Source organism: Lycium ferocissimum, chromosome 3, assembly GCF_029784015.1.
Source record: "Lycium ferocissimum isolate CSIRO_LF1 chromosome 3, AGI_CSIRO_Lferr_CH_V1, whole genome shotgun sequence".
NCBI classification, from domain to species: Eukaryota; Viridiplantae; Streptophyta; class Magnoliopsida; order Solanales; family Solanaceae; genus Lycium; species Lycium ferocissimum.
The window spans coordinates 30228915-30252478 of NC_081344.1; the positions used below are offsets into that span (position 1 = coordinate 30228915).

Below are 23564 nucleotides of genomic sequence, written 5' to 3' on the forward strand. Positions count from 1 at the left end.
TGATGTTATGGATGTTGTTGTTGGGTTGTTGTTTATTGTTTTGATCGATCTCGGCGCAATTATAGGGAAGTGTCGAAATTTTGGTAGCCAAATAGAACCAAAGATTGAAATGTCCATTTGCATGAATATTAAGAATGACCATTTGCATTTTCGACGAAACGCATCTTTGGCGATCGCGAAGAGCAAAGGTATGTAAAGCTACCCCTATTCTTTCCTTGGCACGCCCTAGATGTACTAGGCTTGAATTCGGACCTCGGACTACTCCACTTTTTGGAATCCGCATTCAAAAACTTCCCTTTTCTTTCAAGAAGATTGAATTAGTTAGTTGTAAAAGACTAGAAAATGATCTAAACTTCCCAACTTTTGTAAATAAAATCCGATTACCTTAAAATCCTCGTAAATGATATTTTGAAGTTGAACATATGTAATTTCCGTCCGCCACCTCAATTGACCGAGGCGGGCCCTTATTTCTCGATTTTACTCTTTGTATTTACGATTTGTCTTCGAACGGTTTCAAAGAACGTGTTGACTACTAAACCAAAATCATTTTAAATATTCCATTAAGTCCTATGGAACGTTTTGATACGTACTTTGACTCCGAGTGTTCTGCCCTGACATAATCTACTGTGATGTCCGAAAGATACGTACTATGGCTCCGTCCGATTTCAATTGATCCATTTGTCCGCCTCATCGAGTCTCTGTATACATATATGTTATTTTTATTGCATTAGTTTCTCATTACTCCACTCGTGGATGCCTCAATGTTTCCCACACTGAGCCCGGGCCAGGATATGTACTCAAGCGTATGTCTCTGCATTGTTCGCCGCGCCCGTGCGAGGGGCGTATATACGTACATGGGTTGTGGTGTATGATGTGCCATGTACGCTTATTCGATATCCGATTACGTGATCCACGTGGCCACTTGGTATGTTATGATTTGTTTCGAGATATTCCCTACTCCGAAGTGTTTTGGCGCGGGACGAAGGAGCGCCTCTCGTTCGTTCACCGAGTCCCATAGCGGGGCCGGCCTTGCATATGTTTTCTCGCATGCATTACTTATGATTTTCTCGGTATGCACTTTTGATTCTCTATGTATCTTATGCTTCCTCCAGTTCTCGTTCGATTTTGATTTTATTTATTACGTTCTCACATATTCTCATTTTTTTTCGTATCGACCCCCTTTCTTCGAAGGGTCGCGTTTCGTGCCGCGGACGTGGACCGTTGCTAATACTCGTCACTTGGAATTTTGGTATAATATTTTTCCATGTACGTATTTGTTCCGGGTACGGCGGGGCCCCGTCCCGTCATATGATTATGTTTTGTTCGTGTGGTCCGTAGATCATATGCTCGTGAGTGTTGCGTACGATTATGGCTTATCTATGTTTGTGTGGCCTTATCGGCCTTCGTGCGTCATGCCCACCGGACTCTGTTGGAGTATTATTTCGCTATTTGTAATATTTTGCTAATTTAGGTTAAGGTACGTACAGTGCCCAACTGTCGCGGCTACGGAGTTGTTGAGAAAAGCTATGAAGTTAGAGTGTGATTGCTGCAAGAAAGAGAAAGGTAGGGTGAAGAAGAAGACTCTGAAGCTTGCAAGTTATATGAATGAAGCGTGAAAGAAAAGTAAAGAAATCATTATTTACCATAGGAAATTGTTAGATGCAACCCAATCACAATGTGACGCATGCCTTGAGTGACAGACTAAAAAAGCATCGACGGGCATAATTCGAGGATAGTAATAATGGCAGCATCTATTGGCCTATCTGCACGATGACAAGACTTTTGTGACGTATTCCCACCCAAGCTAGCGAAACATCAAAATTCTTCCACTTTCTTCTTACGAGGAAAGTGCAGGGACTATCTGTAATGGTCAACTTGCGATGAGCATTTAGATGGACAGACGTGGCGATAGGGGATCAGATCATTACAAACAAATGGGCCCGGAGAGTACGCTCGGAAAGCTAGACTGATGTGCAAACGAGTTCTCGGTTGCTCTAGCCTCAACTCTCATTCTGGACACGTGCCGCAAACTAAAAATCGGACAATCAGCTCGTACACCCGGTGATCGGCAGTTAATTAAAAATAACCATGTATCCTGGTATTCGGGGGATCACAACTTATTCCATTTCTAGAGTTTGCGATCTTCATGCCAGCAATGGCCACACGCGCCTAGGGTTAGGGGAGTTAATTAGCTAGGTCAAACCTATATGTACCCCCTCAACCCCTGATTTGTACCCTCGTTGAAACTCTCAGGGATACGGTTTTACTCACTTGCGTTCATTGCGATTTAGAAACTGTTTACAGACACTCATTTTGATCATTCGAAGCATCGTGTTTAACAATTCGGAGATCGAATAAACATTTCTCTCTCTTTTTAGTTAGTTATTTCAATTACTTCTTATTGTTCGCTCAATCTTAATTATTCGTTGTTGTTTCAAACCCCACGTCAAAAAATTTCAGAACTAACTTTATTTCGTTCCTAAAGACCTCGGTCAAATAAGTTGAATTGATTTTCCTAATAATGAATTTTAGGCTAAATAGTACACATATAAGTTATTAAGAACGATAATGTATAAATTATTTATGTGGTAATTAATAATAAAAATTATCATACATTAATTAATAATAAAATTATTATTTCACATAAATTACTTATTATAATAGGGTATTTTTCTTCTTTAAATATTTCAATTCTGCATTATTAATATACATATTCTTATTCCATACTTGATACCGCATAAAATAATAAGTAGATTCTTATAAAACTTTATGCAAATATTATCTAGCATAATACCTCCAATTTTTCCTTATCATCTTATGAAGAAGTTTATGTTGGAATTAATAGAAGTGCATCGCTGAAGCAATTATGACATGAGATTATTAAGACTTAAAGAGTAGAAATACAATAAAATTTAATCATCAACCATAGATATCATCCCTTTGACCCTTCTTTCTACATTATTAAACAAGATTAGATCATAATTACAATCTCCAATATATATATATATATATACCGGCATTCCTTGTATGTTAATCTTTGTATCATGGAATAGTCTAATATAAAAACTGATGATGCAGCTAATGTTTGTATTGTACCTAATGCTTTAACACATAGACTTTACCAACTTTTTCTAGAAAAAAACGTGGCGGTGCATTTGAGCAACAATCTTACAATTTCGCAAATCTTGAATTCTTCAATTTGAGATCAGACACAAAAAACACAATCTTGAAATCAAGAATTGCTACTTTTGGAAATGGATCTGCCACCAGAAGAGCTTCAATTCTTGACCATACCTGATATATTTCAAGAATCAATCACCATACCAAAGAGATCTCCCAAAACATTTTATCTTGTTACCCTTACTTTAGTATTTCCTTTATCATTTGCAATCTTGGCACATTCTTTGTTCACTCATCCAATTATTAGTCAGCTTCAAGAAAACCCAAATTCACCTCATGCTTCTCAATGGACTAAACTCATTGTTATCCAGTTTTGTTACTTACTTTTCTTGTTTTGTTTCTCGTTGCTTTCAACTGCTGCTGTTGTTTTTACTGTGGCTTCAATTTACACCTCAAAGCCTGTGTCTTTTTCATCTACTTTAGCTGCAATTCCTAGTGTTTTTAAGAGGCTCTTTATTACCTTTATATGGGTTTCTCTTTCTATGTTGGCTTATAATACTGTTTTCTTGATTTTTCTTGTGCTTTTGATTGTTGCAGCTGATACCCAAAATGTGGTTTTGTTCCTTTTTTCTTTTTTGGTTGTGTTTATACTTTTCCTTGTGGTTCATGTTTATATAAGTGCATTGTGGCATTTGGCTAGTGTGGTGTCTGTTCTTGAGCCTATTTATGGTATAGGAGCTATGAAGAAGAGTTATGAGTTGTTGAAAGGAAGGACAGGAATGGCATTTTTCCTTGTTTTTGGGTATTTGTCTATTTGTGGAGTGATTAATGGGTTTTTTGGGTCAGTTGTGGTGCATGGTGGTGATAATTATGGCGTGTTTTCGAGAATTGTGATTGGTGGGTTCTTGGTTGGAGTATTGGTGATTGTGAATCTTGTGGGGCTTTTGATGCAAAGTGTGTTTTACTATGTTTGCAAGAGTTACCATCATCAGGCAATAGACAAGACTGCTTTGTATGATCATCTTGGTGGATACCTTGGGGAGTATGTGCCTCTCAAAAGTAGCGTTCAGATGGAGAACTTAGAAGGCGGTGCCATGACACCATGATGATGGTGAGAGGTGAAATCCTTGTGCTTTTATTTGAATTTGTTGAATGATATGTTTAGCAAGAGGAATTGTAAAGACATTAACTTTTAAGTAGGTTGTTGTGTTTTGACACTTGAATTTGTTCGTTCGTTTACCTTATAAGTCATGGTAGTCTTTGTTCTTTGTTCTTCTTTGATAAATTCCATTAATATGTGCCAATTGTGTTTATAACAAAGGTCTAAGTTCTTTGTACCCATTAAAGTATATCAAGTGTTGTGTTATGTGATTGTTCGCCACCCGAGGACCTATGTATGATTGGTTCGCTGCTGTTTATGAAAGGAAAGTTGTACCATTGCTCATTGTATCAATTGACATAAATTTCTCTAACTTTGTCTTGTATGTTGTCAAGACATGTCAAGTCTTCTCTTTGTTTTCCTGTGATTATATCTCCTTAGAATCCCATTGGAGATTGAGATTCAATTTATTAAGTAAGCTGAGTGATTTAAATGGGTATAGGAATAATAAAGGATTGGCCTACCTGTAATAACTGAGTTGGTAATTCTGCTATTTCCGCCTCACTTAACCTCTGCTCTGCCGTAGAACTGATTTATTTTTTTCCCTGAAGGATTGGGATGGTATCGTTCTACGGTAGTCTAACTACATCCACCCCTTTTTGGTTGTAGCGGGGGGGGGGGGGGGGGACTTGAAAAACAAATAAAAGAGAAGGCGAGCTATCACCTCAATGGACAGAAAAGCTCTCACCTCATGGTGTGTTTCTTTTATTGGGAAACCGGTTGGGAGAAGAGGAAGGGGTGTGTGGGGGAGGACTGGGAAAGGGGTTGAGTTGAGGTGCTCAAACTTCATTGTATTATGTTTAGTGTGTGATTGAAGGAGCTGTCTCGGACTCAGTTTTGTGAATCAAATATTCTTTTAACGGTAATTTGCTAACAGAATATTTCTTGGCTTCTGGTTATGCAGAACTTCAGTTTTATTTACTCTGCACCACTTTTACTAGTAAAATAGTTTTGCTACGAAGACACGCAGTGTTTTCTGTACTAACTTAAAGCGGCTATCCATGTTTTAATCTTTCCTCCTTTCTCCTTTTTCTTTGGTTATTAGTCTTCTCCGCAGAGTCTCTAGTCATTTGGATTTGGTTCACCCTTTTCCTGATGTGATTTTCAGTTGTAAGTTGCAGCTTCTGTAAATTATTGAACCTTGATCTCTCGCTTGTGATGATACTCAGTACACATATATTGAGGGGGTAAGTGGGTGGGGGTTGAGAATCTGAGCTACTTCAATGGAGTGATGTACTCGGATTACGTCCCCATAGCCTCCAATGTCTGGATGGTCCTCTTTGACTGGCCACCGGTCATGAAAGGTTGTCTAAGATTTACTCTGCTACTCAAAGCCTTTTTGTAGGCTTTGCCACAAGGCTAAAGTGAACTATGGATTTCTGTTTGATACTATGGGTGATGGCATCCCGTGTAGGAGCACTATCTCATCAATCTATATATGGGATGGCTTGCCCAATTGCTAGTGCAGAGGTCTACCAACTGAGTTATATCTCCCGAGCCAGGTGGAGCATGCATTAAGATTGTTTCCCTACGACAGCAGGGGATTTGCCTTCTGGGTGGAGCTCGTCACACGGGGCTTGCCTAGTGCGTGTTACCTCTCCTGTGTGGTTTGCGAGCTATTGCACAGGAGTTGGGTTTACCCTGTGCGCACCCAAAGGGTAGCGGCTGCGGGTTCCCATGTCATAAAATAAAATAAAAAATTAAAAAAAAAAAGATTGTTTCTTCTATTCTTTTCCTTGGACCAGAAAAAGATATTTCAGTGATATAGCACGACATAGCTCTCTCTGAGGGATGAAATATCTAATGTTTTGGTCAGAATATCCATTGTAATGTCTATGTTAGATTCTCTGCTTGTAAGAAGGAAAGGTCAATATGGAAACGGAATCTTGCGTATTCTGCCTAAACTGGAAGATCATTTTATTAGCTATAGGAGAGAACGCAAATTCTTTGATTGAGGGATGATCAACAGGAAATATATGAAAATATTGTCATTTCGAACTTCGAAGCATTATGATGGAAAGAAAGAGAATCTGCTTTTTGATTTCTGGTTATATCTTTTTCTGAGCTGTCATACTGCTGTGCCTGAATATTTTATTAGTTTGGAGAGAGAGTGATTCTAAGGTGGCTAGCTTATATATTGGTTTCTCCACTCCTGTGTGTCCTCACTGACATGCAAGGAGAACAGAAGATTTGGAGGAGTAGTAAGAGAGATGCAACAGCAGTTCCGTTCAACAAGTGGCTGTGGAATATAATTAGGAAAAGTAAAGCTCCATATATGGATGCCTGCTTTTGTTGGGCTATTAGTTATTTTGTCACGTGATTTCTTAAACTGTCTTAACTTATCTTGTAGAAATGGGGGTTGTATATTTCAACACCACGTGTCAAAGGTGATTGCTTAAGCTGTCTTAAATATTTTTTGGTTTGAGATTGACAACAACCAAAGGAGTCAAGTATCTTTTCTCTTTTGGTGTAAACATGAATGCTTAGGGGAAACAGAAGATATTTTTGATGTTTTAGATAATTTGTAAAAGGAACATAGAAAGGATAATCCTTCTTTTGTAATTGTCTAATTGGGGACTATACAGTTTGGTATAGTAAACCTGCCAACATATAGAAATGTTACCAATGTCCCAAAAAAAAAAAAAAGGGGAAGACTTGGCTTCTGTTGAAGAGCTAGCACCCTTCTGGCACTTCCCCTAGAGGATCCCTCCATTAAGGGAATTGACTTATCAGTTATTCTTTATTTCGACCTGAGTATCTAAGAGTAAAAGAACTATGGATTTTGAATGACTAAAAATCGGCATTCTGTCCCTGGAGAATGTGTGGGCCCACACGTTTGAACACGTAAAATACTTGTTAAAAAAGGAGTCTCAGCTGAAGTCAGCTTGTGAGGAAGAGTGGTCTGCCCTAGCACTTAGCTAGCATGAGTTAGCGAATGAAGGCTACCTTTGGGCTTTGTGAGTTATTTTCATTAACTTTTTTGGAATTCCGTCACTTCCGAGAGGTCCGAATGGTTGATTGTGACTTGGTGGAATGTTCGATTCGATTCCCAAGGCACTTGGAAAGTATTAGGATGAGGTCGTTTTTTGAAATCAATTTTGTGTGAACATGATGAAGGACTTGTGCTTGTTAAAGTTTATTTTAAAAGAGGAGATTTCATTGATTTAGCTTGCCCTCTAGTCGACCAAATAGTCCAAGTTTGAGAATCTTATAATGCCGTATGGCTTGTTTAACTATATACTTTGGACATTTATGTTGATTTAATAATGGTAATTTTTGGTTGTTCGGGTTCTCGCAGTTGCTTTGAGTCTGTTTAGATGTTTCATTTTACAGCTCTCCTTTGACTCTGCCCTTCTAAGTACTTAGCTAGCATGAGTTAACAAATGGATGGTACCCTTGGGCTTTCCGAGTTATTTCCATTAACTGTTTTCTTGTGCTTAGTTAGCCAAGTAGTGCAACTTCGATGAGGAAAGGATACTCCTGTAACCCCATATGGCTCGTTAAACTATATGCTTTGGCACTTATCTTGGGCTACTAACGGAAACTTTTAAACAAGCAAGGACGTTGATTAGATGTTTCCCTTTTGTTTTGAATTGCTAGCTAAGTAGGCAGTTTGAAACACATTTTGCTGCTCACAGCCTCAAACTGAGACTAACTGCCGTGAAACCGACAATTGAAGCCACTTCTCTTTTGGTGACTTATAAGATTCAGGGTTAGATGTTTGACATATCACTTACAGTCATTAATTATTGATGCAACAAATAGATAAAAGGAACAGGTGGTGGCTGGCTGATAGAAAGAAACCAAAGCAATCCTTCAATCCTCTTTGTTATACTCTTGGAACTTCCTGATATATGTGTAAAGCATTTCAAACTGGAATTTCTGAGAAATTGATGAACATGAGAGAATTACATGCTTGGACTTAAGCGGGGAGCAGGATCAGAGCTGCTAGTCCAGAATTAACCACTGAAATAACATGGTTGTAGTACAATTTGGGATATCCTTCAAGAGCTACTAGTCCAATATTGACCACTGGAATTACATGATCGTATTACAATTTGGATTCCTTCAGAAGGCAACTGGGCAATATCCATTTTGTGAAGTAGCTTGGACAGTTTAGTATACTTAGTTCCACGGTTCTAATTTGCTGTGAGCATGCCAATGACCTATACATTGGGCAATGATCAAAACATAGTTTTGGAGGATGAACTGATGATGAAAAACTAGTTTAGGACATCCTGAAAGACTTGCTAGAAAAAAAGGATTCTAGGAGGAAGACATCCTTCTTTACATCAGGAGCTTAGCCAACAGTACTTAATATCTGCTAATTTAGGATTTGGCAATTACTGCCAGTGCAGATGCTCGCTCCTGCTAATTCTTGTGCTTATCTTTGTTGTTGGTCTCCTGGATTGTCAATGTTTCTCTGGCCATGCCTTCTACTTGTGCTGAAACAGTTATCAATCCTTCAATACATAGATCTGGAAAGTTTTTATTTGATCTCTTTGGATTCAGTGAAACCATGTAGTAGTACATTTCGGACGTTGATGGAAGTTCATTCTACAAGTCTAACATGCCCATGGCGCACTTCTCTCTTGAGTACTTGTTTTGGCTCGGAGAGCGAAGAGTTAGCTTTTCTGTGATTTATCTGCGTGTGGTTTCCTTCCATTTTCTCGTTTCTACCTGATGAGCTTGCATGTATCATGACACGAGAAAGGAGATATATGTTGACGTCTTTATTATGCTTAGGTAAGTTTGCATCTGCAAGGATAACAAAATTTCAGGTCAGAGGCCACCTGATGTCCTTTGTTTGGACATTTCCCAAGCAACCTGCTGCCGAAGAGGAATCTTGAGCTGGTCTTCTTTTCTATGTCAACTGCAGCTAATCATGAGCTGGTATTCTTTAGCTGAAGTTGACTCAGAAAAGAAGACTAGCTCAAGATTCCTCTTGTAAACAAATACCATAATCTATTTGCTTCTTAAAAAAACAAAGGGTTGACATTCTGATATAGAACAAGTAGAACCGGTCTAATTAGAAGGTCTTCTATAAGTTGAGATTGAAAGAAAAGCACAGAGAATGTACACTTCTGCTCGATGACAACTCTACTTATTGTCTATATAATTAATGGAAACTGTAGATCTGTTTTTGGTTATATTCATGAGTTGTTTAGCTGCCATTTTCACCATAGTTGTCCAGCAGAATCTGCAGCAGTTTGTTCTTAATGCCTTTTACCTAATCGTCTTCATTTTCTTTCTTATTTTTCCCATGTCTTTCGTTTTCGTCCTTTACCACTGCTTTCTGATTACGGGCATCGCTATGTTTAAAATCTTGTGGACCGTCATGTTTTCTTGAATTTGAAGTCAGAGGCCACCTGATGTCCTTTGTTTTGGACATTTACCTGCTGCCCAAGAATGGAAATGATGCGAGGAATGCTTCAGTGGTACTTCTTCCTGTTAATGGAGTGAAGAATCTAAATTCAAAATAAAAAAGGTACTCGGGTGTTGTTGTGAAAGGATCTTGGCAAATAAAAGTAAGCTAGTTATACTAGATTCAGAGGAGTCCTGTGATGGCTAAAATAAAATGCTTAAACGACTGGATTTTGAACTATCCATTTGATGGATGATTTGCAACGAACCAGTTTGAACATGCTTTTGTGCAGTTTTATGAACATGTCTTTCACTCTACTGTATGGCTTCTTCATGTGTTACCATCTTTGCATGATTGTTTCTTAGAAGGCATTAATTTGAGGCTAAAAAGCGTAAGCTTAATATTTTTCTGCTAATTTTAGTTTGTCTTTGGGATCTTATGTGGGATATCTGCAGTTTCTTGTGTAAAAGAGTTTTTAAAGTGTACTTGAAATTGTGTTTTCTCTTGATGTTTGTATATTGTCATAACAGGTGGAGCTGTGCAGATAACAAACTGTGGCTGCGCTGAAGATAACCCTGATTGTCAGAAAACCTTGCCATTTCTCCCTTCTCTGCTCAATCTTGAGGGATAAGACAGACTAGACTTTTTCTTTCCTAGATGTGGAAATTGATTCTGTTGTTCCTTTTTGTGCAAAAAAGTACAGAAACCTGTAAGTTTATTTGATTGGATTAGTTAAAATACTTTTATCAGTTTAGTTTTACTATTAGAGCCTTGGTTTATGTCAATACTTTTTTAGTGCAAAAAGTACAGAAGATTGTACTAATTAAGCTTGTTTGATTTGAATTAATTTAACTATAATTGGTTACATTTACTAATTGGCTCTTGGTTTTTCTCACACTAACATAGGCATCCGGTTTCACCAAATAGTGCTGTAAGGGGTTGTTTAGTATGGTGTATAAGAATAGTATTGAACAGGGTGTTAGTATTGTTTAGATTAGTTATGCTGGCATTATTTTTTATGGATTGTTTGGCTTGTTGTATTAAATGAATAGTGTATTAGAATAGAAATAGTACTGAATAGGATATATGAGAATAGAAATAGTAGTGATACTAGTAATACATAGGTTTGCTATGTAAAAGAATAGTACTGAATAATGGTGAGCCATACATGTACTCAGTTATACATAGGTTGAAAAACAAAATCAAACAAAGAATGAATAATACAAAAGCTAATATATGTATTATTTTCTTTAATACATCCTATTAAACAACCCCTAAGTACTAGTATATATCTATATAGAAAAGAAAGCTTCATACTGCTTCGTTTGTGATTCAGTTGTGTTCCTTTACAAGTCTATTCAGCAATGGAAGCTGATCTGTAACAAAATAGAGCGATCAAGTATTAGAGAGCCATTATTTATGACAAGAAAATTCATGATTGTACTACTTACTCTCTAGATTGTAATCATAATATTCAAATTAAGTAATCATGATTTTAAGTTTTGTCAATCGGACACAAAGACTAACGCAATGTTTGAGTTGTCCATACCTAATTTGATTCCATGCAATCATGTGGAGAAGTCCTCAACTTGTACTTTGTAACCTTATTCGTTGTACTTTGTAACCTTATTCGTAAAAGGTAACACTATCACTATAGGATTTCAATTTTATGAGTTTTATTAGGGCTCATCTGGTCATGATTTATGATTTAAAACTAAGTTAAAGTTGAAATTTTGTTTGGATATGCAATTTGGATCTAAAAACTTGTACCTTTTCTTATAAACATGAAAACCTCCCCGTGAAAACTTCAAAACTCTTTCAATTCTTATAATTTCACAAAATATCCTAACCCACCGCATTAACAAAATTGTTTTCGTGTCCCTTTATTGATAAATGTTTACAATTACATGTTGTTATGAACTTTCAAATACACATAAGTTTACAAAGACCCGATTGGTCAATAAATCAATAATAGTAGTATCTAGCTATTTTTTATGCAATATTCTTCTCATATGGTACAAAGAATCTCTTGTCATTGAGCTCGAGTTCTTTATTTTTTGCAAAATTTACCTCCTTGTTGGACTTAAAAAAAGAAGCTTTTGGATATTCCAAAATGCATTTTTCTATTATGATTTTAGTGGTTTTAACGATCCTATCTTGATTACCAAAATTTTCATATTTGACAAAAGTTGGATTTGTATACAATAATTGGATTGTAATGCATAAGTTTGATGGTAAAAGTGTCATTCGTTTTATTATCCCTTAAATAGTTAAAGGGTCTTTCGATTTGATTCGTATCCGATCAAAAATATTATTTCATTATTTCTTTTCGCAAAATATAAATTTATGGGTCAAGTTTTAAATTTTTAAAAGGAAAATTTACTTGCCATAGCTACCTGTAAGACTTATTTATGAATAATAACTACCTTATTTTTTATTTAATTTTTGTAGCTTTATTTTTTCAAAATTACATTTCATAACTAGTCCAATAACTTTTGAAATACATGTACCTCTCTATTCTCCCTCACTACACATTTAAGATTTATCATCTTCTCCAAACCCTAAAAAAATTCTCTCTCCTCTCTCCCCTTCCCCTCATCGCCTCTCTCTCCTCCCTTTCTATCTCCGCCTCTCTTCTCCTTCACCAAACTTCGTGAGGCAACCGAGCGTTAAAGCTCGTAGAAAATGTAGCAACATCGTTGTTGCTTCTTCCTAGTCGAATAACAACCATGACTTTACTCAAGGCCGGTTTGCTAAAGCGTCGATGTCGCTGCCATTGCTCAGGTTGTTGTTGATGATGAGGTGGCAACGACGGTGGTGGAACGATTCCAAATCTGAGAATACACTCAGATCTGAAAAAGAGGGAGTAGTGGGTACTCAGATCTGAAAAAGAGGGAGTAGTGGGTTTCACCAGAGCCACCACCACCACCACCACTATTACTACCATCTCCATCTCCAAACTCGAAAAAAACCTTAAGGTTCTAGTTCTTCAGATCTAAACTCTATATGCTTCATGTATTAATGGTTTTTGGTGGTGGTTCGGTATTGTTTTTGGAATGGAGGAGGACAGTGGTGGATTGAAGAAAGGCGGCGAAGGAAGGAGGAGGTTTTTTCCAGTTTGTTGTGGTGGTTCGGTAGGGTTTTTGGAGTGAAGCAGGATGGTGGATTGGAAGAAAGGCGGTGGAGAAAGGAGGAGGGTTTTTCCAGTTGTTATGGTGGTTCGGTAGGGTTTGTGGTTGTGGTGTTTCATTATATTTCTGTATATTTCAATATATTTCGCTATATTTCAATGTACTGTTTCAGTATGTTTCTGTATATTTCGATTAATGTTTTTTCAAAGATATTTCGTATATTTCGCTATATTTCAATGTATTTCTAATTTACGACACGCTTCGATACATTTCATTGTATTCCATTGTATATACGCATCTTTGCAATTTTATATTTCTTAAACAATCAACCATATTTCATTGTATTCGAGTGTATATTTTTCTGTATTTGGTAGTATTTCTAAAAGTTTGGAATGGAGTAATTTGGAGAGAGAAACGTGGGTTGTTATGGAACTTCAAATTATGCGTGATACATGGTTGATTTAATTTGACTTACCATTTAAAATGAAAGAAGAGAATTGTTCCATAAATACAACCTATTTTTACTCTGCCAAATTTTATATTTTCGTGTATTTCAAAAACGCGAAATACAACCGAATACAACAAAAACTAGCAAAAAACTTTTGAATGGAGTGATTTTGATAGAGAGACGTTAGCTGTAATGGAACCTCATGAGGTTTGCGTGAATCATGGAACCATAAATATAAATTACCATATAATTTGAAAAAGATTTTTATTGCCATAAATATAGCCTTTTTTTTTATTCAACAGCCACGCTGTATTTCGATGTATTTCGCTATATTTCACTGTATTTCAAAAACGCGAGATACAATTGAAATACAGCCAAAAGCAGCTACGAATTATAAATCTTCAACTTATTGCTATAACTTGTTAGAAGCTGTTAAAAGGTAGTTATTTGTGCAAGTTTACTTTTTAAAAAGTTGAAATCACTAACTCGGAATTGAAATCCTACCTTTTAGCATAACTTGAGATTTGAAATCAAAAATTTAAATTGAAGTTGTTGTTTTGTTCAAATATTACAAACAAACACCGATTTCAAATTAAAGATTCAAATTTGAGCTCCAATTTGCACAGCCAAATAGCCAACAAAATTTAGAATGACAATTTCAAGTGCTAATAATTAACTTTAAATTTTATGTGTATGTATTTAATAAACTTCTTAATATAAACGTATTATTTAAGCAAAAACTATTGAAGCTGAGCTCGTATCTAGGCTTCTAGGTCCAGTCATGGCTCTTACCACACTAATTCAATACAATTAATTAAGAAAATGCCACTCTGCTGTCTTGAGGCAACTCCGACTAATATTTTAAATGTGTTCTTACTCTATTTTGATGTGAGATAAAATTGCAAGTTATAGTATTTCCTCCTGTAACTTTTTGGGAAAATGACATAAGTGGTCATTCGGCTCAAATTATTGACAACCGGATGACCCAAGAAACTTAAAAGATATTTTTTAGCCTTTTTAAAATAATTTCATTTCGTAGCCTTTTTTCAACTAATTTCAAAGATATGCATAGAAACTGTATCATTATTGTATACAATATGTATCACTACTGTATATGTATAGAAAATGTACCATATGTATAGAAATTGTATCAGTGTTGTATAAATATGTATCCCTATAGTATGTATTTAGAAAATGTATCTTTATTGTATAATTTGTGTTTACTAATTGTATGATCAATGTATACTTACTAATTATACACATATTATACATGTTTTGGAATATATTTTGAAGGCCCAATCAACGTATACTTACTAATTACACACATATTATATAATTATTTACACATATTATGCATGTTTTGGGATATATTTTGAAGGCTCAATCAACGTATACTTACTAATTATACACATCTTATACATGTTTTGGAATATTTCTTGAAGGCCCAATATGAATTTTTTTCTTTGCATATTTGTTTTCTTTTGTGGCAAGTTTAGTCGCCACAAAATGTGTAGTTCTTGTGGCGACCCTCTGGAGTCGTCACAAGAAACCTTTACCAACAGAAGTACATGCAACGACTTTTTGATTTTTTGCAGCAATTTTAGTCGTCACAAAAAAGTCTGATCTCTTGTAGTGATTGGGCTGCTGGGCTAGCGCTTGTCAATTATTTGGGCAGAAAGGCCAATTCGCTGCATTAAGATAAAACTTTGGCCATTCAAATTTCTGATGACCACGCAGTGTCTTTTTCCCTTTTAATTGGGTACAAAATTTGGTCAAACTAATGCATCACGAACCGAGTGCGCCAAACAAATTGCGACAAAACATAAAAGGGACCAAACATTTAAAGTTACTCCATGCAGTTTCTGTTCGAGCATGGAGCCATCAAGACACAAAGTATGTCTAATTTTATATTCACACGTTTAATCAGATTATAGTACTAAAATCTAATCATATAAGACGTTACGTTACTCGTCTTTTAAGAAGACTAAGTAAGGGATAGCACGGGCCCAATAACACCATGCCAAATATTGAATTATCATTTTTTTGTTTAAAGTACTCTTGTTTTACAATCCATCTTCAGAAAATCTCAAAGGTAATCTTAAATCAACTAAAGTCATTGAAAAGAGGAATAAATCATAATTTCGTCCATTATAATTCTTCATTTATCAGCTGACTCTATTTACTTACGAACCATTCTTCATTCTTCTTTCTCGTAAGTGGTAACTGAAAAGCATAGTAATCATATACAGTTCGTTGTTGAGTCCTTCCCCTATCATATTAATGATTAACACAATCTAATTAGGACCCGTTATTTTCTATAGTATCTGCAACATAATACAGTTCTTCATTTGTCACAATAACGATTATTGATTTTTGCTTTTCAAATGAAGTTGAACGTTAGCTATTTTATCTAACCAAAATTAGTTTTTACGCAAAACAAACTGCGTTATCTTCACATATAAAATTTTAGATCAACTTTAATATACAGTAAAAATGAGCTTCTGTTAACCAGAAGAAGGACTTTACTATTATTTTTGTATACAATTTTACAAATAAATATACTAAAGTCAGAAAAATTTTGATTAAGGAAATTAAGATTAAATTTAATTTACAAAATGGAGCTTGTTTTGTATAATGTGAATTTCACATTTAAGTGGTAAAATTTGAAAGTACAGCTAACAACAAAAAATAAGCTAGACCAGATAGTTGTGAATTTGTGAAAGGACTGTCACTTTCATGTGACATCACCAGTTCTAATGCCTTTTTGGCCATTGAAAGAAGGCTCAGGCATTTGTTGGATTTACCAAAACATACAAATGGCTTTATTGTGAATAAGTTCAAAAGAAGGGGCAAATGAAACTTTTGGCAAGCACACACGTTGACGGAGAGATGTGTGCTATCCGCTCTTCTAATATAGCAACAAAAAAAAAAAATACATTTTTGATTTTGATCAAATTAAAATAAATCATGCCCCGAGCATAACAACAGTTTAATGTACCTTTTAAAAAAATGTAAAAAAGGACACTAACATAAGTTATTCTATCTTTTTCTCATTTATAAGAGACTAGATTATACATGCCCGTGCACACAACAGTTAAATTGCTGATATGAATAAAGCTTTGCAGAATTTGATGAGGGTCAATGACCAGTCTTTAATAGATAACAACGTAAAAGTCCAATGAGGGTCAATGACCATCTTTTATACTCATCACTAAACTGACCCAGTAAATCACTCTTGACATCTCATGATCTCAACACAGGTAGTTGACCACTGCAGAATAACTTTGCTAACAAACACAAGTTTATTTTCAAATGTGAAAGAAATTCCGACCCTGCCTTGTTAATTGGACATCCAAAATATACATGGGAGGAGGGCTATGCCAATGACTCACTTTTACATTACTAAGATTTTCTATGGTCCATGAGCTACTAAACTAAGGGAGAACATTACTAATTAGAGAGCTACTTCTAATTAGTTATGTTCTCTTCAGAGCACCAAAAGGTTGTTCCATATCCTATACATTTATGGAATACCATAGCTAATATGAAGGAAGATCCTACTCGTTTTACATTGGGCATGTAATACATTCATGATGAAGGTATCACCAATAGTCCAGCAAAAAATAGCTACCAATTTGTGCAAAAATCACGCTCATTTTTGTACTGCTTGTCATTGTTCTTCTTCTGCATGCAGCTCCTTCTTCTTCTTCTTGTAGTTTTGTCCTTCATTTTCCTGAAGTTGGCTATCTGAGCTTTGTCCATCCGTACAGCTCCTCTAGCCTCTCTTGGAGTTCCTGCGTAGAGTTAAAACATATTAGCTATTAGACTATACTGAGTATTACAACCACACTTAGTCATAGCATCAGCAACTGTGTTTGCTTCCCTGAAACAGTGTTCAACTTTGATATGCCTTGTTGCCAGGGGCGGATCCACCCTTCACCATGGGGGTGGCATGGCACCCTCTCAATTAATAAAAATTTTATATACTTATGTTGTAATTTGCTTAAATTAGGTTAAATATTTGATTCTGTCACCCCCAGTAGTAAATTAGACAAAGGTGCCACAACTGATAAACACAAGTTTGAATTTATCTTGAACATTTTTCGACTCCCTTTTTCTTTATGCTTTTTACTTTCTTTTAACGCAATTCCCTTTTTGCTCAATTTTCTATTAATATTTTTATTATTTATATTAATTTTCCTTTTTCTATTATTTTATCTGTCCATCCGAACACACAAATAAACTTCAAAATCCCTAAATTAAGTTTTTCTCTTAATCTCAAATCTATTTAAATCGAAAAACTTGTCTCTCTGAGATCAAAATTCAATTTTTTTTTTTTTTTTATAATTTCTTTTGTTTATTGCTCTTCCGTCCATGTTTACTTGTCTATATTTGACATGGGACACTCTTAATAAGCAATAAATAGTATAAAATGTAAATTATGTCTTGGTTTTCTAAAATATATAACTTACTAGTAAAAATGGCCATATATTTTTAGTATAATGGACAAATAAAAATGGATGGAGGGAGTGTATTATAAAAATTTATGCTATTCTACTTCAATTTAACTTTACTACTTAAATTGATGGAAATTTCAACCACATGAAATTTATGATTTATTTTTGAGAATTTTGTAGTTTATCTAATTCTACATTTACTTATGTATTTAGCTATCAGCATTATTTTTCTTATTTTGATTGGTGTAATTCGCTTTATTGAAGATATTATTTTACTTGTGCAAATTCATTTTTTAATATACATAAGAGATGCAAGTCTCTTGGTGAAAACGTTGATTTTAATTACTTCTATTGTTAATGTTAATGAGTGTGATTTCTTGTTTAAGATGTTAATTATGTTCGTTTGATATTTGCAAATAAAAAAAAAGCCTATCAAAAAAAAAAAGAGTTCTTGTTGAATAAACTAAAAAAGACTCGATTTAAAATATACATTCCTAACAAGATATATCAGCCAATTCCACCTTCAAATCACAGACACCAATTCCACAGACTACAGTTGTTGGAGTATCCATTAATAACAAAATGCCAAAACACACATAGAATGCAAAAATAACCGAGCACAAAAGGATATTAAAGAGAATCTGGACTACAGCAGTTTCTATCATTTTCGAAATAAAAAATCAAAGCCACTTTTATATTTTTCTGATACTGGTAACATCACATAGCCACCTCATACGAAATAATGTAAACTCAGATGATCTAAAACGGTGCATGCTCGTATGAGGTGTTGTTCAAATGCAAGTAGCTACAATAAGGCCTGTTAATGCATCCACCAAGAAAGGCCACATAATCTGTACATGCTGTTCACTCCGGGCTCTACACCATTAGTTCCCTAATTGCAGTCCTCTGTTGTCATCAAAATATATGAAAGCTCAATCAAAGACATATCTTGCAACAGAAATATTGCATATAAATTTTGGTTTGTGAATAGAATGGGGGAAATATTATTTCAAACAGGGTATAAACACAGCTGGTCTAACTATATAAAAAAAAAAATTAGCTAATAATGTTGAGTGCAACTGATGCTCCAGATAACTGAAAATTTTAAACCTCTCTTTGGTTGCATCTCATAAGTTCCATTTTCTTTGACACCCAAAGTTAAATTTCTGAAATGTTGGAACAACACTGGCAATTTTACCAGACTAAGTTTTGTTTGACAAATAAAGAAAACTTGATATCGAGATAGATGTATCTAAGGAACAGTAGCATATTAAGAACCGAGAATGAACCATCCTATTCCACTTTAGTCAACTTCCTAAACTTCTATAGTATTGATGCTAAAGGAACACAACTACAATATGTCAAGGACAGCAAATCTCTCAAAATAAATAGCGCAAAATAAAATGTAGAGAAAAATAATTTACTTTGCAGAACCACCTGCTAAAAACTAAGAAAACCACGTGATATAAGTCAAACCATTACTCAAAATGAACTATCAAGCTCGAAAATTCACCGTCACAACCGGACTTGGACACTCAGTTAAATGAACAACACTTAGACTGATTAACAAAGAGAAAAAGAACAGAAGATCACTGAAAAATTAAATCTATTACAAAGACAGAGGCGGACCCAGGATCTAAACTCTATGGACTCAATTTTAAAATTATTACCATTGAACCAATTATATTTTTCAAGTTATGGATTCATATCTATTATTTATTGCAATTTTAATATATTTTTACATATAAATTTATCCTTCGGGTCGAAGGTTAGCGGTTGAACCCCTAATTACAATGATACATACGCCTCTGGTAACAGATGCTACTATAGTTCATTACCAAGAATTGCGTACAATGAAGAAGAAGTAGTGGAGAAAGCTCACAAATGAGAAACATAATTAAATAAGAACCTAATGAAGAAACTTCAAGAGGATTCACACGTGTCAAGAAAATGATAAGTATGAAAGGCCTGGAATTAAATATTAAAGTACCGGAAATACCCTTGACAAAAAATAAAAATTACCTTTTTGCCCTTGTTCGTCCCACCAACTGTCGTTTCTATGATATAGAAAAATGCGTCACATCTTCGCTATTATGCTTCCATTTAAAGGAAGAAAAACATTTTTGCACTGGATATTAAAGCAAATGTGCAAAGACCAAATCGAAGTTTGCTACTTGCATCTCCGAGTTAATTTCCTAGATGATCACCTAAGTTTGGAGAATTGTCTCCAAATATCACTTTTGTTTTTTTAGGACAACAAAAATCATTCAACTATCACTATTTTCCTCAAAATATACTAAACACCTCAAAAGTCTCATTCTCTCCTAGTTGCCATGTCATGTCATTAAAGCAATTTTTTTGAATAATATACATATGTAACTCATCAAACTCATTTAACCAAACTCATATTTTATACTCAATTAAATATGACCCCGTCAAAAAGCGGCAAAGGAATCAAACCATTCTTTCTATTAAGCCACTTATTCAAATCTAATCTAAGATTATTTTTTTATCTCAATTCAAATATAATATCTTTTAATTTAAATTAAATTTAAGTAGTTTTATCTTTCTATTCAAATTCAAATATTTTTAAATATTATATTTTTTCTACATTAAGCGACATATTATTTCCGCATTAAAATGGGATTACACAAATAACAAAAACATTATTTTGGATAAGTTTGACTTTTAAAAGATCTGATTGAATCTTATATTTTAAGAAATAAAATTAGTGTAAAAAATTTCCTTTGTATTTTGAGTTATTTATTTTTAAATATGTAGTGTGTAATTTTTTAGTAATTTGATTTCTATACCATTGAGAAATTATCTTTGCATACATATAACACTTCTTCGGCTAAATTAATTGTTACAAATTTAGTTATTAGTATGCATAAGTAACCAATTCAATTGTTACAAACTATACATAACCAAGAAAACTCAATTCGAGACTTATAACAATCGTCTATTGATATTTGAATTATGTCAAATCCCTCTTATCATAGTTTCTTGATTGCCATTGTTATTGAGTCCTTGTTCTCTAGCATAAAGGTCCTTTTTTCCCAACAAACTACTGCGTAATTTTTGAAAAAAGATTTATAGACTTTAACAAAAGGGGATCTATGGCCATCAAGAGTGGATGATAGAAATACCAAAAAATTACACACTACATACTTAGAGATAAATAATTCAAAATATAAAGAAAAAATTAACACTAACTTTATTTCTTAAAATATAAGATTCACTTAAATTTTTTAAAAGTTAAACTTATAAGAAAGTAATCTTTGAGAGATTTAAGCCAAAAATCAGTTGCAAGACTGTCTTATGGAAATTGCCAGCAAGAGGATGGGTGAAATGTAATTGTGATGGAGCAACAAAAGGAAATCCTAGTCCAAGTGCCATTGCCTTTTGTGTTAGAAATGAAAAGGGAGATTTGTTGTTTGCTGCAGGACAAAAAATTCTTGATGGAAACAATCTTGTGGCTGAGGTTGTTGCTATTAAGAAAGGAGTTAAGCATTGCATTGATAATAATCTGGTTCCTCTGATAATTGAGACTGACTCTCTAGCTATGCAGAAGTTCATTATGGGTGAATGGGATATCCCTTGGGAGTATTGTGATGATAGTAAAGGAGATCCAAAGATTAATGAAGGGAAAGATAGTGAAGGTGGAGCACATTTTCAGAGAAGGCAATGGACTAGCAGATTTTTTGGCTAACTTTCTTTTTGGTTTGCAGGTACACAATAGTTCACTACTTTCCAGGAGTTACCAATTATGGCAAGAAGAATTCTTAACTCAGATAAATCTCAAATACCTTATTTGAGAATCAGATATGCCACAGATTCTACATAGCTTTAAACATGAGGAGGAAAAAACTTTAGCACCTGCATATGTGCTATAGCTGCTGCTTTATATTGTCATACATGACATACTGTTGCTGCATTGATCTAGCACAGTTGGAGGCTATTTTTATGGGTGGTATTAGTGTGATCACATTCTTATTCCCATGGGACATATGACACAAGGAACACTTGCTGAATTGCATAAGCTAAAAACTACAGGAATTGTGAGTTGGAATCTGTTTTGGAGGCCTGAATTATATTCATCTAGATCTTGTCCCATGCCACCTACTGAGAACTTGGAGGTGTGATAAATGGAGGAAGATCAAGGCACCAGAATTAGTACTTCCAAGAGCTTTCTCATTGTTGTTTTTAGCTTAGTTTCTTAGTTGTTAGCTTCTCTTTTGTTTCTTTTGCTTTCTTAGTTTCTTTTGGTTTTCAAACTCTCCTATTTTGGAGTAGTTCTTTTGTACAGATTCTTTATTTTAATAAATCCCCATCACTATGATGGTTTTAATTTAAAAAAAATCGCAAGAAAGTAATCTTTGTGTTATCTGTGTAAGATATGTCATTTAATATGGAAAAAGATATTATATTTTAAAATACTTGAATTTGAATAGAAAGATAAAACTACTTAAATTTTAATTTAAATTGAAAGATAATATATTTGAATTGAGATAAAAGAATCTTAGATTTGAAAAAGTGCTTAATAGAAAGTATGGTTTGATTCCTTTGCCGCATTTTAACCGGGTCATATTTGATTGGGTAAACTATGAGTTTGGTTAAATGGGTTGATGAGTTAAATAGGTCTATTATTAAAAAAAAAAAGTTTTAATAACGTGGCATGCCAACTAGGAGAGAACGAGATTTTTGAGGTGTTTAGTATATTTTGAGAAAAATAGTAATAGTTGAATGACTTTATTGTCCTAAAAAAAATAAAAATATATTTGGAGGCAATTCCCCAAACTTGAATAATCTTCTAGTGAATTAACTCTTGCATCTCCAACACTTGCTTTCTCATCAATAGCGGTAAAGACTAAATTAAAAGCATATCCTCTTCGATATTCCTTTTTCTACAAAACGCGTAAGAAATAATTGTCATACAAGTCGATTCATTCTAGAACGTGACTTTTGAACTTTGCTATTCTTCCGTAAGATATTTTATCCAAAAATGAGAACTCCCTTGCTTCTGTTTAACTAACTATAGAAAATTACAAAAATTTCATGCTGTTCTCTGATGCATGCACCACATGCCCAGAGCACCAGGCAAATAAAATGGACAGCGTGGTAGGTGTGATCCGTACGTGACGGCCAAGCAGTGGCTGAAGCCAAAAATTTTGTTAAGGGTGTTTAAACTTAGGCAAGTAATTTTTTCTTAAGGAATGAGTGCACTAAATTTTTTAAATTAGACTATACAATATTCAGTTAAACAATGACTTTTAAGATTTTGTTTACTTGAAATTAGATTAATTAAAAAGGAAAAAGAAAAGTCAATCAGAGACATGTTGGAATAACAGGTCTTTTAAGTTGTCTTTGTTTCTTGAAAAAATCCAAAAAATAGGCAATTAGGTGCTACTGCTGAGAATAGAACTTGGGTTGCGAGACTTTCCGTGCACTCTTTACTGCTGGACTACCTTTTCTAGCTTTTGCAAGGGTGTTCAACATATAACATATACTAATATAACACAATCTTTCATCTATATACACTGTATAATTTTTCGACGAAGGGTGTTCGCCGGAACCCCTGCTAGGCTATAGCTCCGCCCCTACGGCAAAGGCACAAGGCTTGCGGCACGATAGGTGTGCGCCGCACCGCCAACAATTTAGGTGCAAATAGAGAATAACATAAATAGTAATGATTGAATTTCATATTTAATTTTGACATTTTGTGAAAAGAGGAGCTTGTGGTGAAAATTCAATAGAATAATTTTAGTGAAATTTTTAATTATGGAATCATGAGACTGACGGGGACTTGAGGATTTTAGACCTAATTTCCTATTGATAGTAATTTCTGACTAAATAAATGCTTTTTTTGGTAACTGACATTTGT

The 23564-nt window shown here is 34.6% G+C and overlaps 1 protein-coding gene across 3 annotated transcripts; it reads left to right on the top strand.

The window, feature by feature from the left end:
- Window positions 1-3005: 3005 nt before the first annotated feature.
- On the top strand, window positions 3006-10515 carry LOC132050161 (uncharacterized). Of its 3 annotated transcripts, none has more exons than XM_059441251.1 (2): window positions 3006-4231; window positions 10175-10515. In XM_059441251.1, exon 1 carries the CDS (start codon window positions 3255-3257, stop codon window positions 4224-4226), a length of 972 nt encoding a protein of 323 aa, XP_059297234.1. In that variant the 5' UTR covers window positions 3006-3254; the 3' UTR covers window positions 4227-4231; window positions 10175-10515. The 3 variants fall into 3 exon arrangements, 1 of the variants encoding a protein (XP_059297234.1); XR_009413272.1 differs by having other exon boundaries at window positions 3008-9807; XR_009413271.1 differs by having other exon boundaries at window positions 3008-9767.
- Window positions 10516-23564: the final 13049 nt, after the last annotated feature.